The sequence below is a fragment of the Halichoerus grypus genome, chromosome 8 (genome assembly GCF_964656455.1).
Source record: "Halichoerus grypus chromosome 8, mHalGry1.hap1.1, whole genome shotgun sequence".
NCBI classification, from domain to species: domain Eukaryota; kingdom Metazoa; phylum Chordata; class Mammalia; order Carnivora; family Phocidae; genus Halichoerus; species Halichoerus grypus.
Genome location: NC_135719.1, coordinates 113,044,282 through 113,060,489, shown reverse-complemented (window position 1 = coordinate 113,060,489; position 16,208 = coordinate 113,044,282). Strand labels below are relative to the sequence as shown.

Genomic DNA, 16,208 nt, shown 5'->3' with positions numbered 1-16,208 from the left:
ACATTTAAGCTCAATATTATTTCTTTCTGGGTCAACTGCTGGAATAACATTTCCCATCCAATGTCCAAGCAAGTTGATCTAATACTAGAGCATCTAGAGGGGGCTTTATGAAAAAGCTGAAATGACAAAGAATAAGTAATTTAAAATAAAAACGTATCTTTAGATTTAATTTCAAAGTAGGAATTATAAAGTTGGTATTGTTTATATTTATCAAACTTCATAAATGCAAATTTTATTTATGTATGTTTTTTCTTTAAACCTGTCATCCAGTTCTAAGGGTCAATTCTAAGGAGACACGATTAAATTGAAATGAGATAAGTACTGACTTGCAATCTGATCATTCAAGAACAACTAACTTCAGAAACTATGAAATTGAACCAAATAAAACTGCCATTTTTGTAGATTAAAAATGGTCAAATTAGAAATTAGAAATTTCAATTAAAGGGGCGCATGGGTGGCTCAGTCGGTTAATCGTCCGGCTCTTGATTTCGGCTCAGGTCATGATCTCAGGGTTGTGGGATCAAGCCCCATGTTATGTCGGGCTCTGTGCTCAGCATGGAGTCTGCTTGTCCCTCTCCCTCTGCTCCCCTCGCCCCCCACTCACTCTCACTCACTCTCTAAAAAATAAAATCTTTAAAAAATAAAAAAGAAATTTCAATTAGAAATTTCACTGGTTCAAATTAACATCTGGAAAAACTCTTTGTACCTATCAGGAAAGCCATAGAGAAAGTGCTTTGGTCTGGGAGACCCAAGCCCGTACCTAAACTATAAACAGAAGAGGACACTTACGCAGTATGTTTAGCTAATCTACTATCTAGGTAATGGTACAACTATTAACATGAAACACAATCTTATAAAAAGCTTTTTAGATACTCTGTATCACCTTATATAAGGTATCAGAGAAATTACTATAATTCTCTTTTAGACAACAGGCAGCAACAGAGCACAAATCCTTTCCCTGTCTCTGGTAAGTGGGTGGTTTTGTGGCAAGTAAACAAAATCCTATGGACAGCATGCAAATTAAGTTTTTCTGGGGTAGTTCATTTAAGAATAGATTTTTCAACTAGAATCAAAATTTCTGTGATTTGATGGGAATTTCAGTCTAAGCAATTAAGTGATAACAAGGAAAGAGTACCCCAATATTAGTTTCTTCATAAGCAATCACTTAAAGGGAAAAAGTAACTGAAATAAACAATTTTTACTTAAAAAAAAAAGAACTACCTTCAATGTTTAAAAGAATGATTACAAAAAACAAAACTCCAGGATACAAAACTACACTTGACAGGTGAACAGGCACTAGTTACATGTAAGCCAAATAAATTCTTATTTGCCTCAACCTTACTTATTTCTAAGACTTGCTACCTTTAATTAATGTGTTTTCATTACACATTTTATGACAATTAGCTTTTGCAGTTCATAGAACTTAACTTACATCACCAATTCAATGTATGTTAAAATCCCTCTAATTCAATTCTGCAAGCCTTTAAGTCACACTTCCAGACATGAACACAGGTAATACAACAAAATATCAGAATTAGCAGAAGCACCAACATACACACACACACAATGAAGTGAGCACTACACCAGGGACACTAAATGGGTAAGTTCCAGACCACTCCCAATTCCCAATTCTCCAAGGGAGTAAGAAATCTTTATTGTAAGAAGACAAATGGAAATGTTCTTGCCAAAGAGGAACAACTTCTGGCTTCTTCGTTTCTGGAATGTTTTTATGAAAATAACCATCAATTCAAACTTACTTGCTTTCAGTAATCTTCCTAAAATCAAGAAGGGACAAGTCTAGTTCAAATTATGACTATCAGTTCTATCTTCCTTAGCCAATGAACCAAACTGAGTTGAACAAAAATTCTCTTAAGGTATCCTAATAACTAACTTCAAAACTCCCATGTTTCTAGGCAGAACAAAAATGCTGCCTGCAGTATCGAACAATCATAAACACACACACACATTATGCAATTGCCTGTTTATTTAGTGGCACCAGTTTTGCAAACTAGAAATTATTTCTACTTTTCATCTCACATACAATCTGCAATCATTCACAGGCCGAATGCAATTTCTTCAACAGACTTAAAAACAAAAGTACATTCTTAAAGTTAGAACTGAATCCACATGTTTTCTTTGGACCAGGAAAATGGTACATAATACAAAATATACATTTATGGAATTTCTTTAAAGTTTGGATCACATAAACGGCAAACAGTGGGTGAGTTAACTGTGGAGAATTTTGTTATACACTGTTTAGGAAAAATATTTCTGCAGTTGTATTAGTTTTACATTTATAGATTTAAAAAATGAATGTATTTATATAATGCAACATGCTTTAACATGTACATGGTCTCTGCACTCATAACATTTATACAAATTAAGTGAAAAAAAAAATCATTTCAAGAGTGAAACCAACTACTATTTGGGCGTATTACTACAAACAAGGTATTTTCCTGCACATATGCTGTTGTCTTAATCAATGGCTAACCAAGTAAGACAATTCCCACAATTGGGAATTAAATAAGCTGTAACTTATTTTGGCAACAAATGCAACAAGCTAATAAATTTTTTCATGGTGGTTATATTTTAGTAGATATCCCATTAATTCTGTACATTAATGGCTGTATGTTACATCCTATTTTAACATTCTGTATCAGTAAGTAAATACCCAATTCCTTAGAATCTGAAGTGAATTAAACGTTTGATGAACTCTAAGACTAGGGAGCTCAAAACCTGAGTGAGATCTGACAGTTAAACGTGTTGTGAATATACTGTATTTGCACTATGCAGGTCAGAAACATTTCAAACTTTCAATTTCCATTTTTGACCTCTTTTCTGTTTTCAAGTAGCAAACTTAGAGTGATGTTATCCTCCAAAACTAGTCCAAATACTCTATTCACCTTTAATTACTTGCTTTCCCCCAAAATACCATCTTTAAAAAGGATGTTTTCATATCAGGTTCTAGCCTAGGGTCCCATCCACCTCTTTTATCTTTTAAAAAAGTGAAACACTTCCTTAAAATATAGACGCAAATTATTTTGATGCCCTTCAAATTTTTATGGGCTTTGCAGGAAAAAGGCTGACGAACCAATGCAATATTGTAAACTTTGGGGAGTTATGTACATTATATGAATTTTCCTGTGTAAGGAAGTTCCTAGGATTCATCAATTTCAAAGGGCCTGGGAACCTAAAAAGTTAAGAACCACTGCTAAAATGAATTTGTACCACTCACTGTACCTAATTTTTACTAATTTTGTTCTGCAGCTACCCAATCTCCTATACAAATCTTCAGATAGTACCATACAAACACAAATGTTACTAAATGTCCTTTACTGGATCAGGAGGACTATATAAAAGAAAGGAAAAACATTAAATTTTTCTAAACATTTAATTCAATAAGAAAGCTAACAGAAAATTGAGTTTTGGAACAATTAAAAGAACAGAAGGATTGGGTTTTGTGGTGAATAAACATTGCATTTATTTTTCTCAGTTAAGTTGAAGCAGTAGTAATTTTTACCATTATCTCCCTTGCTGGAAAAAATCAAATGATCTGAAGAAGCAAAGGTTGGTTCTTGCTGGTTTATGTGATGCAACAGTTAATAATATACAGCTAGGCTCAAGGAAGACCTTCCAATGGCATTTAAAATAATTAAGAGCAATCCTCTCTGTCTTCCTCACTGGCATCTACCCACCCCTCCATCTCCTAAGTTTTCTTATTTTTGGCCCACTTTTATATAGTGTTAATTGGCCTTGGTGAGGTAATGCACCCAAGAAAACAGAACTGGCCTGCTGAAAGAGAGACAGAGAGAACCATCACCAAGAGGGTAGTAGAGGAAGTCAAGCAACATTTCGTGCTGCATGAAGGAGGGAAAAAAAGTCACTTCTTTGTTATATCAATTCAAACAACATTTTCCCCCATCTAATATGTTGTCAACTACAATATAAATATATCTGAGTTTTTCTAGTTGGTGCACTCCTACCTGCTGGTAATATAATCGGGAAAACACGAGAGCAGAGGCCCCTGGGTTAATATATAAAGCAGGCAAAAGGGAAAGAATCTGCGTGAAGGTGAACAGAAGTAGAAATGTTCATTTGACAACAAAGTGGAACCAAATACCTCTCATCAATTCTGTATGGCATCTTGATTTCAGGAATAACTAACACTTGAGACTTATTATTCTGACCAACAAAACAATACAGTATTTTACTCCCAACATTTAGAAAATGTATTCTTAAATATTTCAAGCATATTCTAAAGTAATGTATAATTTAAAAATACAATCCAAACTCATGGCACATTATTGAAGGAAATAAAGTGAAATTAGGCTTCTAAAGTTTTAAACTACAGAGAAGTCGTCCTCATGACTAAAAGAAAAACTAATTAGAAGACTCAATTACAAAATGGTCATCTCACTAGCAATACCTGCAAGCAAAGGTATGAAACTCTTTAAGATTCCTTCAAAGAAAAACCTCAAAAGAGAAACATCTATGTACTGAAATATTTACATATTTTCTACTACCAAATCCTAATACTGTACAAATAACAAAACATAGGCTTACACCTCTAATTCAAACTTTATGAATTAAAACTATACACCATGAAATTCAAAATGAAAACAAAACATGTAACCAATTTTGTCAGTTCTTTCAGAAATCACAAATTGAATTCTCATATGAATTTGTCCAATAAAGATGGGCAGTGAAATTATTTTTAAAACACATAGTAATCATTTGGATAAAATTATTAACACTGGCAGTGTGTTTTCAAAAAACAGATTTTTCTCTTAAATAAGATAAATTTAGCTATATATATATATATATATTTTTTTTTTTTTTTTTTAAATGCCTTAAACTCAAACTCAACCAGTATTTCCAGGGTTGGAGAATTCTAAGAAATCCATGACCTATTTCTCTGACTGGCTGCTGTCGGCAGGAAGAGTAAAGGCCATTTGTTAAAGGTAGTCAAGCATACTGAATAGAGTTGAGCCTCCTCAGTCCAATTTTATTACTATGCTGAGCAAAATTTTCTTCTGAATGAGATTTTTAACTTTGGGGAGAAGAAAGTAAACAGGAGCATTTTCAAATGAATAATGGTAGTACAAAGGAGCTCTTTAGGGCAGAGACCTGCCTTCTTCAGGACAATTATCTGGCAGACAGTAGGGGGGCTGTAACTATTTTTCTGGATGAGTGATTCAGTTACAATATTAACATACATTAGATTATAAATTGTACTCATATGTAAACTCCTTGAGGGCAAGGACCTATTCATGTCTTTATAGTTCCAAGGTACTTGGCCTAGAACAGTGTTTTGCAGATAACACTCAATACATTTTGTGGAAAAGCTGGATTATTAGCAGAATTGACATGTGGTCAAATGGATGGTCACTAAAAGTGTTAGTATAATTCAGATTATTTGAATTACATACTTGATTTAGTCTTTAATCCAAATTTCTTGACGTGGTAAACAAATGCGTGGTCAGAGCAGCACGCTAATTGCATAGTACTCTAGGAGCAAGCATTACAATTACAAATGTTTGAAATAGTTCTAAAGCTAAATAAGAAAAATACCACTTGGATTTTTCAAAGTTAATGCTAATATTGAGCACTGTTTCTGTTATCTGTAAAAGTATATTCCTTAAGAAAGTGGAAATTAAGAGAGCTTACCTTGCTAAAACAGTAAGAGATCGGTGAAATTTTTTAATGTTAGGGTAACAAGAGTCCGCTACACAAAATGAATTTCCTATTAAAAGCAGCAAATTGAGTTCATCCTATTAAAACACTTAAATGAAAGTACATTTTGAATGGTATATTACCATCATACAAGAACTTCCACCCTCCAAAGAAAGTAACATACAACACATCAAAAAATTTTGAGGCATTGCCCTGAGATGCTAATTAGCACACAAAAGGGGGTTGGGAGGGTAAGAACTTAAGTGGTACAAAAATGATGTGCACAACAGAGGTGCAAAAGTGCCTTTTAAAAGTGTGGTTGGTTCCCACCCCCACCCTTACCCCCAGGAATCAAGAACACACACAGTCTGCTATTATAATGTATACTTCCTTTTTTACAATGAAAAATTATATATAGTATGGCAATGCTGACTCATGCGGAAAAGATTTAGTCTTCTCAGAGAATACTTAGTAGTTTTCTCTCACTTCCAAGCTTCATTTCAGTACTAATTTTAACAAGGAATATCTTAACCTCTTCTTTTCTATTTAAAAAGTCTCAAATAAAAAACAACTCTAAATATGCTGTTATGGTTTGAAATATAGCGTTCCATCACATATTTTTACTCATGACTTACAATTTTGCATCTCAAAGTCTAATTCAAGGTTTTGAAATTTCTAGAACTAAAAGATTCAGTCTACTTTAAATATTAAGGAGCTGGCTTCTTACACTAGGAATTTAGTTTTCAGCGCTAGTAGGTCTAGGACTCACTCTACACGAGAAGCGCCGCCATCCGCGGACCGCACGTGGAACTGCCCGCAAAGCCAGGATAGAACATCGTCATACTTCGCACTCTACCACAGATTTAGACACCGAGCATTTATTTGTAAGTTTGGAATTGGTTCTGTAATTCCAACTGTTACGAATTTCTAAATATAAATAGTACTTGTTTTTCTTCATTCATGCTGGATTGAGTTATAAATTAAATACAATTAAATTACATTGAATCGCCTCACAAATAAGAGGGATAATGGAAAGGTTTTGCTGGTATGTAACTACTTAAATCTGAGACATTTCACATTACTTTGCCCACTACTCCCCTAACTTTACATTAGTTTTAAGGCTATATATACAAATATGTATATTTCCAAGTTAGGGAAAAAAACAAATATAACAAAACTGATTATACTACCTTTTATACAGAGTTTCGATTTTGTATTCAATGTTGTATTGTAATCTTATACGTTCATAGTTTTCTAGTGGGGAATCTGCCTACTGAATGATTAAATTACACAGCAATAAATACAATATCCAACCTAGACAGACAAAAATACAGAAGGGCACAAAACAGTAGTCTTTTCTGCGTGACAGATTTAAAAACTTACTTTCACATGCTTAATCAGAGGAATTTAAGCCTAAATTAAATTAGGTATTTTTATATCTACAATTCTTTAAGCTTTGAAAGTTATTTTTAAAGGCCAACAGCTAAATATTAGCAACATGCTATATTTCAAATCACAAATACATCTGAACTACTTGGATTCTAAAGACATGGGCCAATTAAGAATCACAGGCAAACACACGCTCACACACACACACACACACGCACACACACACCCCTACTATAGAGTGTTAGATTGTCAAGCTCTGACAATTATTTTAATTAAACAGTAGGCAAATTCAAGCTGATCCACATCTTAATGAAAAATAAGCAGCCAGAAAGAACTCCATTAAAAAACACATTAAGAAACAACACAGACTTAAATCTTGTAGTCTTTCTAATGGAAGGGAAACAGTTCCATCTGTGCCTTGAGTAACAGTATTTCCCAATTAAAAGAGACTAGCATCTTTCCCCATGAGAAACTTCTCATTTACAATGGCATGGTGTTTTATAAGGGTGGGGTAAAGGAGGAATTACACATACATGATTAAATTTCTTGTTTGTTAAATCAAGCTTTATTGATAAAATGGAATCAGAATACCTTACTAGGAATGGCAGCAGGCCCAGCCAATCATGATAGCAAAAACGTGGCAGTCTCCTACTATCTGCAGGAAGCTGCTGCTTATCAATTAGTAATTCAACGTAAGGACTTGTAAAAGAGGTGCAAAGAATCAAGGCATTTTAGCCCCAAGATTGATATTCTTATGAATATACTGTATTACCTGCAATACTCCTGGCAACAAGGCGAGAACAACCTAAAAGACAGTTAAATGAAGGGACCAGCTTTATCAACAGTGCCAACCCCACTGCCAAGATAGTTTTCGGTTAACTCCCTGGATGTTCAGCTTTGTAAGATTTTGGAATTATTCTCCATAATTGTGAACACATTTGAGCGTCTAGCTGGCATGGCTGCTACTCTCCCTGTCCCGACCCCAAGTCCAAGCACAACATGACTTCAAAGGACTATATATCTGTTGCATCACACAACAAGCCAAACATTTTTTGTAACTTTGATAGTGATTTAAAGCAGTTCATAATTAAATATGAGCATTTTGTACAAGGACAATTACACTTTACAAAAAACAAAATCATACAACAAAAATTGCTGGAGTCTGATTTACAACATGAATTATGGTTTGAAATCACGTTTACATTAAGTCTCAAATTTACAAAAAAAAAAAAAAAAAAATCAGTCCTGGGCTAGCTGTTGTACTGCTGAGTTCTCCGGTGTGGCCCACTCTCACCCACGTCAGATGGCCTTCTTTAAAGTTGAGGATGGATGTTTAAAAGGTTCAAGGAAGTTGAGCTGTACTCTCCTTTGGAGGTGAAGGTAAACTCCATGGCTAGATGAGCAGTTTTACCACATGTCATCAGTTGATGTAGAGTCCTTTATAAAAGGAAACAGAACAGAACAAGGAACTACATTAAAGCTGAGGAGCCAAAAAACATTACTTTCTGGATAATGCAGAAAGGTAAGGTTTTATAAAGTTGACATTTGGACTATAAGTGCTCTTTAAAGTGTATGTGTTTGTGTGTATATGTAATATCAGTATTCTATCTGCTCAAAAAATTGTTAACCCTTTGTTTTGTTTTGGAATAAAATATTTGAAATACAATTTTACCATGAGGTTGACCAAATGTATTTCTAAATCAGTATAATTACTAAAAAATTTTTATTTTCTTCAATTAAAACCCAATTTATCTTCAGAACACTACTTTTATTACATACGAAGATATTAAGGCCTCAGGTAATATGAGATTTGAGGAGGCTTCATAATGCAATATATATCTCAGAGCTGTGCCCAAATGATTTTAAGTCACCACTTTTCTGTAAACACCATACTACAACAGAATTCTAACAGGAAATTTAAGTGGCGAATAGGACATTCTAATGTCTTTTTATATAAGTAGAATTCTCTACTTTAGTATTTAAATGAAGTACATATTTCAGGGTTCTCAGCAAAGGTATTTCCAAACAAAAACTACTTAGTGGAGCTGAGCATTCTGAAGTTCTGTTGCAGCTGCTTATAAAACTCAGAATTTAGAATTCTGAGCAGAGGTATTATTTCCAACTTCAAAAAATCATTTAGTGGAGGCAAACCTTCTGAAGCTGATTGCTTGCAGAGACTTAAAAAACCAAGAATAATTCAAAGGGACTTTCTTCTTTTTCGAGAGGTGGCCACTCACCATGATTATGTCCTCAATCACTAGAACTGTGGTGCAGCCAAGAGTTCAGAGCAATCAATCAGGGGTGTGTGTAAGAGAATGGGTGCAGTGAACAGCTCTGCAAAAACAGGTAGGAAGGATATGCATTTAGAGTGAAGTGGAAGGGAAAGCAGATGGAGCCAAAATGTTACTTACAGTGTCATCATTTTTGTAAGGATTCAGTCTATTGTAAACGGCTTCAATTACATTCCGCCTAAATTTAAAAAAATGCAGAAAGTTAATTCTTTAGAGCACAAAACTTTAACAATTCATAGTTAGGTGCTCATTAAAATGTCAAAGATAACCTTATACTTAGAAATTATTTTAATTCTATTTCTTACTGTCAATAAGTGATCCTCACTTTAAGGTATTTGAGCCCCTATGTTAAACTAGAGGGGAATTTACTCTAAAATGTTAACATTCCACCAACCCAATTAATAGAAGACTAAAAGTCATGGTACAAAAAAAAAAAAAAAAATCAAGTCTATATATGGTCTACTTCGTTTGAACTGGCTTATGTGGTTATGAGTCAGCAATGACGATGCAGTTTTAAGATAAAATACTAATATATATCCTGCTTAAGAGTTGAATGTTAGTTTTGAAGTAGAAGTAACTTCAGCATCTGTTGCGGTAAAATAATTTAGATAAATTTTACATTTAAATTTCTGCTTTTTGTAATGCCCCTTTAAAAAACTCTATTAAAGCTAAAATGTCAAATATGACATTTCCCTGCCAAGTCTAGGACTTTTTGAGTAACATTTTGTTAAACAATCTGTAGTGGTATTTATAAGTTATAGCCTTCCCTACTTCCAAAATTGATTTGAAGCAATTTCACAGTCATTTCACAGAAAGTCATATTGGAAGAAAAGGTTTCCAAGCTTCAAATAGGAATTTTAACAATTACTATTTAGAGAAATGATTATAAAGAACATGGTTACATTTACACAACACAGTAGAGAATCAAGGAAATTATCAATGTATCTTTGTAGGTCCATTATATGGATATCGGAGGTAAAAATGTTTGAATTATAAAATTTCTTAAAGTCTCCACTTTAGTTTATAAAGATGTAAGCTTAATATCTGACACAAATTAGTCCAGTTCTATGAACTGAAATGCACACAGAAAAAGGCAAGAAATGCATCCTCCTATATTCCCTTGTTACAAAATCCAACCAACCAGGTATCAACAATCAAAGACACTGGGGAAATCAAGAGATAGAAAAAAATGGCCTAGATGGAGGAAGGGAAAGATGCTCATCCCTGGGGTGCTAAATTATCCAGGGATTGACAAAATCAAATTAAAATAGTAGCAATAAAAATGACAATTAGAATTTTGTAGTGCTACATAATTTAGCTTAAAAAATTATTTCACAAAAAAAAATTTCACTATATTAATTTACTTATCCTATAACCCAAGGCTTCACTAAAGACAGCCTTCAGTATAATTAGTTACACATAATGACATTCTGACACCTATTCTAAAACATGCATCATGTATCATTAATAATGAAAAATACTGAATCACAGGCTAAACATTTTGAACATACAGATTACTGCATCACTTTAGAAATTAGGTAAATACACATCTGATCAATGAACACCTAACATTTTTATGTGCGGAGATAAATTTTAGGAGTATGCAGAATGTAACTTACTTGCTTGCCAATTCACCCCCTGGTGGGAGGCTGGGGATGTTCTCACTTGCTAATGTGCGCATCACATGGACTAAGTCAGGGACGCCTTCCCCCTGCTTCTTTATGATTTCTGGGAATCAGAAGTACTTTTTTTGTAAGTGTTGTCCAAATTTAATTAAAAAAAAAAAACTGAAACAAAGATAACTTAGGTTTTTAAAGATGGCATTTACCACATCTGAGATTTTCTAAGCTGGTATTAGAAAAAAAAATCAAGTTGACTTTTGAAAATTTATGACAAAGGGATGCACAAGATGACACAAAAAAATGAGATACTTTCCAGATTAACTTCGAAGAATGAAAATAAACAATACAAAAATGTGAAAAAAATTTCATGTTAAAATCAATGTACTATATGATTAAGGATATGGGTATACAAATGAGAATATTCTTAAGATGCCAACTAGTTACTTCTGAGGAGGTCAACTCCTCTCTTTAGACTAGAAACATGTTTCCTGAATTTTGCACAGGTTTTTTTAAAAAAATAACCAATCTCAAAATTTGAAAAGAAAAAAACTCTTTAAACATAAGGGAATTTTTTGATTATATATGAACCCAAATCATTTTTACATATGTTTATACTTGCAAAGTGAGATTAAGTAGCATGTGCAGATTACCACTCACAGCTTAATTTTTGTCTGAAGTATCTTTAAGCAGTAAATAGATATATAATACCATTTCCTCAGTTGGTCATTTGAACAGGGCATATGGAGTGGAAAAAAAATCTAAATTTCATGATAAATTTTTACAAAGAAAAAATTTGATAAACCATACAACTGCACTTAAAATTGTTAATTTCAAAACATCCAGTTACTAAATGGGTATAGTGATATGATCTGCAGTGTTGCCATGTAGACGCATACTGTTATTCATACCACAGAATAGCAACAATTATATACAACCAACTTAAAGAATTCTCAAACTATCAAGTACAAGAAGTCTTCACTTGAAGTTTTAGCATATTTATTCTAAATGCAAGATCATACCAAAGGTATTTGTAATTTAAAAGTTCAAGTTTTGCTCAATTTTCTGTTTTTAAATGTTTTTAAATGTAAGAAATTCTCTTTGTCATCATTAGGGCAAGAAAACTGTCATTCTAGTTCTCAATTTATAAATACCTTTGAAAATCACAATGCATATAAAGATCTTCCATCCTTCGATCAAGTCTCAAAATATCAATTCCTCATTAAAGCCATATATTAAAAGACAGACATTGCTACCCATATTTCTTTAAATGGCTCCAATTGTCCTTTTGGAATTAAGGCCAAATTTTACCACGTATTCTTTTTTTGCTTTTTTTTTTTTTTTAACCAGTCTTAAATCTGAACAAAAAGCAAGGATCTCAGATTTGGTTTGCCAAGTTCCTTTATTGTATAATCTTTAACATCTAGTATTCTACATGGTTCTAATGCTGGAAATCTGCTGTACAAAAATAAAGGGTTTTGATGTTTACCTAAGCTGCACAATTTCACAATCTAAAGCTGTAAAACACTTAACATACAGTCTCTGCTAAGCCAATACAATTATTGGATAGATGACTAAATACAATAGAAATGAACACTGATGATAAATTCAATCAATGATAGTTTCAGGTCTAAAAAACATTACCTTGATTCATCTATATTTGATGTATCTTACATCTCCTTTATTAAAATATATATTAGGGTATTTTAATTGTGAAGAAAATTACAGGAAGACAAATTCTTTAAAAAAATTAATGTAAGGCTTTAAAAACAGTTAATATCTCTTATTCCACACGGGACAACACATTTAAACTGTCTCACCATTAATACTACACTAGCATTGCTTCTTCTGCTTTTAAAAAGGAAAACAAGATGAATTTTATGAAATATTCCTTTAATTGCTCTTGAACTATACATTAATTAGAATTGTAAAAAGGCTGAATGCTTTTACTAAAGAATATATGTATAGAAGATCTGTTTCCCATACTCACATATAAACACATTCTGCTCTTCCCTACTCCCCTCCACACCAAGTCTGAGGCATCCTATCAGTTATCTCCAAATTAGCAACTTTAAAGCTTGGGCAGTCAACAGAAAAGATTTAAAAAGTATATATGTACAAGTACAATCTTAAATTGGCTTAGAAGGACCACAACCTTAAGTGATGTAGTTTAAATTATGAGCTGAGTCTTTTTATCACAACCCTAGACAGTCAAGTATTTAGAAGGGCACAGGTAATGGGAGAGCTGAAAAGCCTTTCCTCTTTTGTATGGTGTGGACAGAGAAGTCAAAAGTATTCAAAGCAAATAAAATGAGGTTTAGTAGATCACAGCAATTTTGAAGACATGTATTTAAACAAAGAAAGAAAAGAAAGAAAAAAATATTCAGTGCCTGTTTTGGAAGCTGAATGCAGTATTTTTTACTTAGAACAACTTTTGCAATTAAATAGTTACATTCTATGTTTTAAAATATAGTAGCAATTTTAATTAATGTAATTATTTATTTTCTAGTTGCAGTCTTATCAAACCTACCTCAGTAAAGAATATGAAATTTGATTTGTGACATAATAATCTCAAATTGAATGATACAAGTATATTTCAACATATCAAAAATATTGAGTATTGATGTAAACTCTGTTCAGGTAGCAATTCTTCCTTGATAAAAAGCAATATAAAACTTAATATTGTAACATAAAATTATGTATCTAAAGCAATTATTTAGAATTGCACCAAAAACTTAAAGAGTGCACACTAAAGACAAAGTTGTAATTCATTTCTAAAATATGATCCTGTTTCATAGTAAATAAAACTAAAGTACTTATTCTTTAAATCAATAAGAAAACATGTACACCCAAATTACTTTAAAGTGCCAATAAATCACATACCAATTTATCCCAATACATATTCTTACTGTTTCATTTTTCCACTAGCCAGCAGTTTGAACCAATGTGGTATGACTTGGTAGCATTCTAAATATTTTATTTTACTGTATTATATATAAATAACATATCAAAATGATTCATTTAAAATATAAAAATTCCAAGAGCCTTGGGTAATAGTAAGAAAACAAACTCAGTGAATAGTATGTCCAATGAATGAAATACTAAATAGTACATACACATACTAGATTTGGCACTATCAAGTGGGGGAGAGCAATAAAAACAAAATAGCAGCTCTAGATAGTACTGAAAATCAAAACCAATCATGATTCTAATAGCAGACTGATCATAATTGATATCAAACAGTAAAAACGGAGAAAACAAAATTAAAGTGCATATTAATTTTAATAATGCAGGGCACAACAGGATATAATAGTGTGTAGGTCAATGCTTACACGCTATTAGATCTTTAATGTGCAAATTCATGACGTTAGGAGCCCAAAATGCATTTTAACGCTGTCATAGGCATGTCAAGTTTTTCTGCTTAAAAGAAACTGCATAATCTACATGCTTATTGCATATATGCAGCCAAATGGAATTCTCTGGGGAGACTTAGCATTTAAAGCAGTAGCTTCATAAAAGGCCGTTTGTATTTTTTCCGATATTTAAAGGCATTACACTTGAGAGTTACAAACATCTTTCTAATTGTCTCCAAGTAATTTGCAGAATTATGACAAATATATTCCTGAAATTCCCAACTCATTTCTTCCTTTTATTCAGCATTTATATTTCTACCAAGTAGAAACCTGGTATATCTTCTATTCAGGTCTATATTGTCTCAGTGAGGAAGTTTATGGCTTACGCAAGAAGCCTTGAAACAGTTTAAAATAAATTTTTTAAAAAGCTGTGGCACATGAAAGTTGCTAATAACCAGGCTGTGATCTTCAAGTTATTAAAAAAAAAATCCTAAAGACCTTAAATTCATATACATAGCTTTACACAGAAAGATGGTATTCAAATTATCACCATCATAAATAATCTGTTTATAATTAAATAAACCACAAATCAGACTTTCCTGGCATAAAACTACTCATGCCAGTGAATTCATCAAGAATTTTAAAGCATACAAACACTTTTTAGCCTTTTTAAACAAAGTATCCTGAACAGAATGTACAGGGTCACACTAGTTATTTCTAATATAACTGTAATAGGACAATCAAAAACATCTGAACAGTTACTACAGAAATGCCCTTTCCCACTTTTGTACACTAAACACTAGATGTCAAAGGCATGTAAAGATCTAAAAGCTAAAATATTTTGATTGTGTTGAGGTTTTTCTTTAATAAAGCTACTTATTTTTTGTTAAATGATCCACCTTCTACTCTGCTTTCCAGGTACTTGTCCAATTCTGCCTCCTTCTTCACTGCTTCTGGTGATACTTTGGGTGCATTTGGAAAACAGATCAATATCACACTCATGTTGTCTCGACTTCCCTGGGAAGAAAAAAGTTTGAGAAATATTATGCTTTCTTCTTGCTCTTTAAAGCCTTGAAAACTTTTACAGCCATGACAATCTTAAATATACTTGTTCCAGTAAAAAATATACAAATTGTTTTAAAGGAGAAAAAATATGCGTATGTGGAGAGGCATGCCCCTCCCCAGGCACATACAGTGTATATGGCATACAGTATAACCAACACTCCAAAAGACGGGAGAAGCACTACGGCTAACCTCCACTGCAACGATCACTTTTTTAAAATGCTATAAAACAAAAATATTTCTGAACATTTACTGGCAGCCTACTTAATTTGAAGATAGCTAACACAAATATACATACATACATGCATGCACACACACACACATAATCAACAAAACAGAAAATTCTAGGGCATTTGACCTATAGTTACATGTATACTCGACAAATTTATATTTAAAATAAATTATAATAAATTTGGGGGCTACTTTGCTTCATAATAAACAGAAACATGGAATTAGTAGTAAAACACTAAATATATATAATTTATAAACCAGTTTTTTTAACTTTCATAATTTAAAAAAAATGGCTTAACTTTTAGGAAGTACATTCATTTTTAAAAAGACACCTAGGTATTCAAAATGCTATAATTAAAATACTTGAATCAATGTTAGCCTCCTCATATTCCCCTCCCTATTACGAACTGGAGTTAACTTTTACATTTTAAATATTTGATTCCTCAATATGGGAAAACTGACCTTATACCATTAGTTTAAGCAAACCATACAAAGAATTTAATATTAAAAAGAATCTTGGAGAAAAACAGTATAAAATGTGGCAAACGATAGGGTACTGAATAATTTTTAAAATGGAGAATGCAGACAAG

At 32.6% G+C, this 16,208-nt stretch overlaps 1 protein-coding gene across 4 annotated transcripts in view; it reads right to left on the bottom strand.

The window, feature by feature from the left end:
* Positions 1-3,456: 3,456 nt before the first annotated feature.
* The window catches only part of PPM1A (protein phosphatase, Mg2+/Mn2+ dependent 1A), a 44,863-nt gene continuing 32,111 nt past the window's right edge, over positions 3,457-16,208 (bottom strand). For 2 of the 4 annotated variants that reach the window (XM_078053779.1, XM_078053778.1), the window contains 4 exons: positions 15,225-15,342; positions 10,973-11,081; positions 9,474-9,531; positions 9,303-9,396 (listed from right to left, as the gene is read on the bottom strand). In XM_078053779.1, coding sequence (XP_077909905.1) covers positions 9,358-9,396; positions 9,474-9,531; positions 10,973-11,081; positions 15,225-15,342 — 324 coding nt within the window. In that variant the 3' untranslated portion in view covers positions 9,303-9,357. Of the gene's footprint in view, positions 8,500-9,302; positions 9,397-9,473; positions 9,532-10,972; positions 11,082-12,355; positions 13,234-15,224; positions 15,343-16,208 lie in introns of those variants that run through there. The other 2 variants (XM_036099589.2, XM_078053780.1) reach the window with 2 other exon arrangements.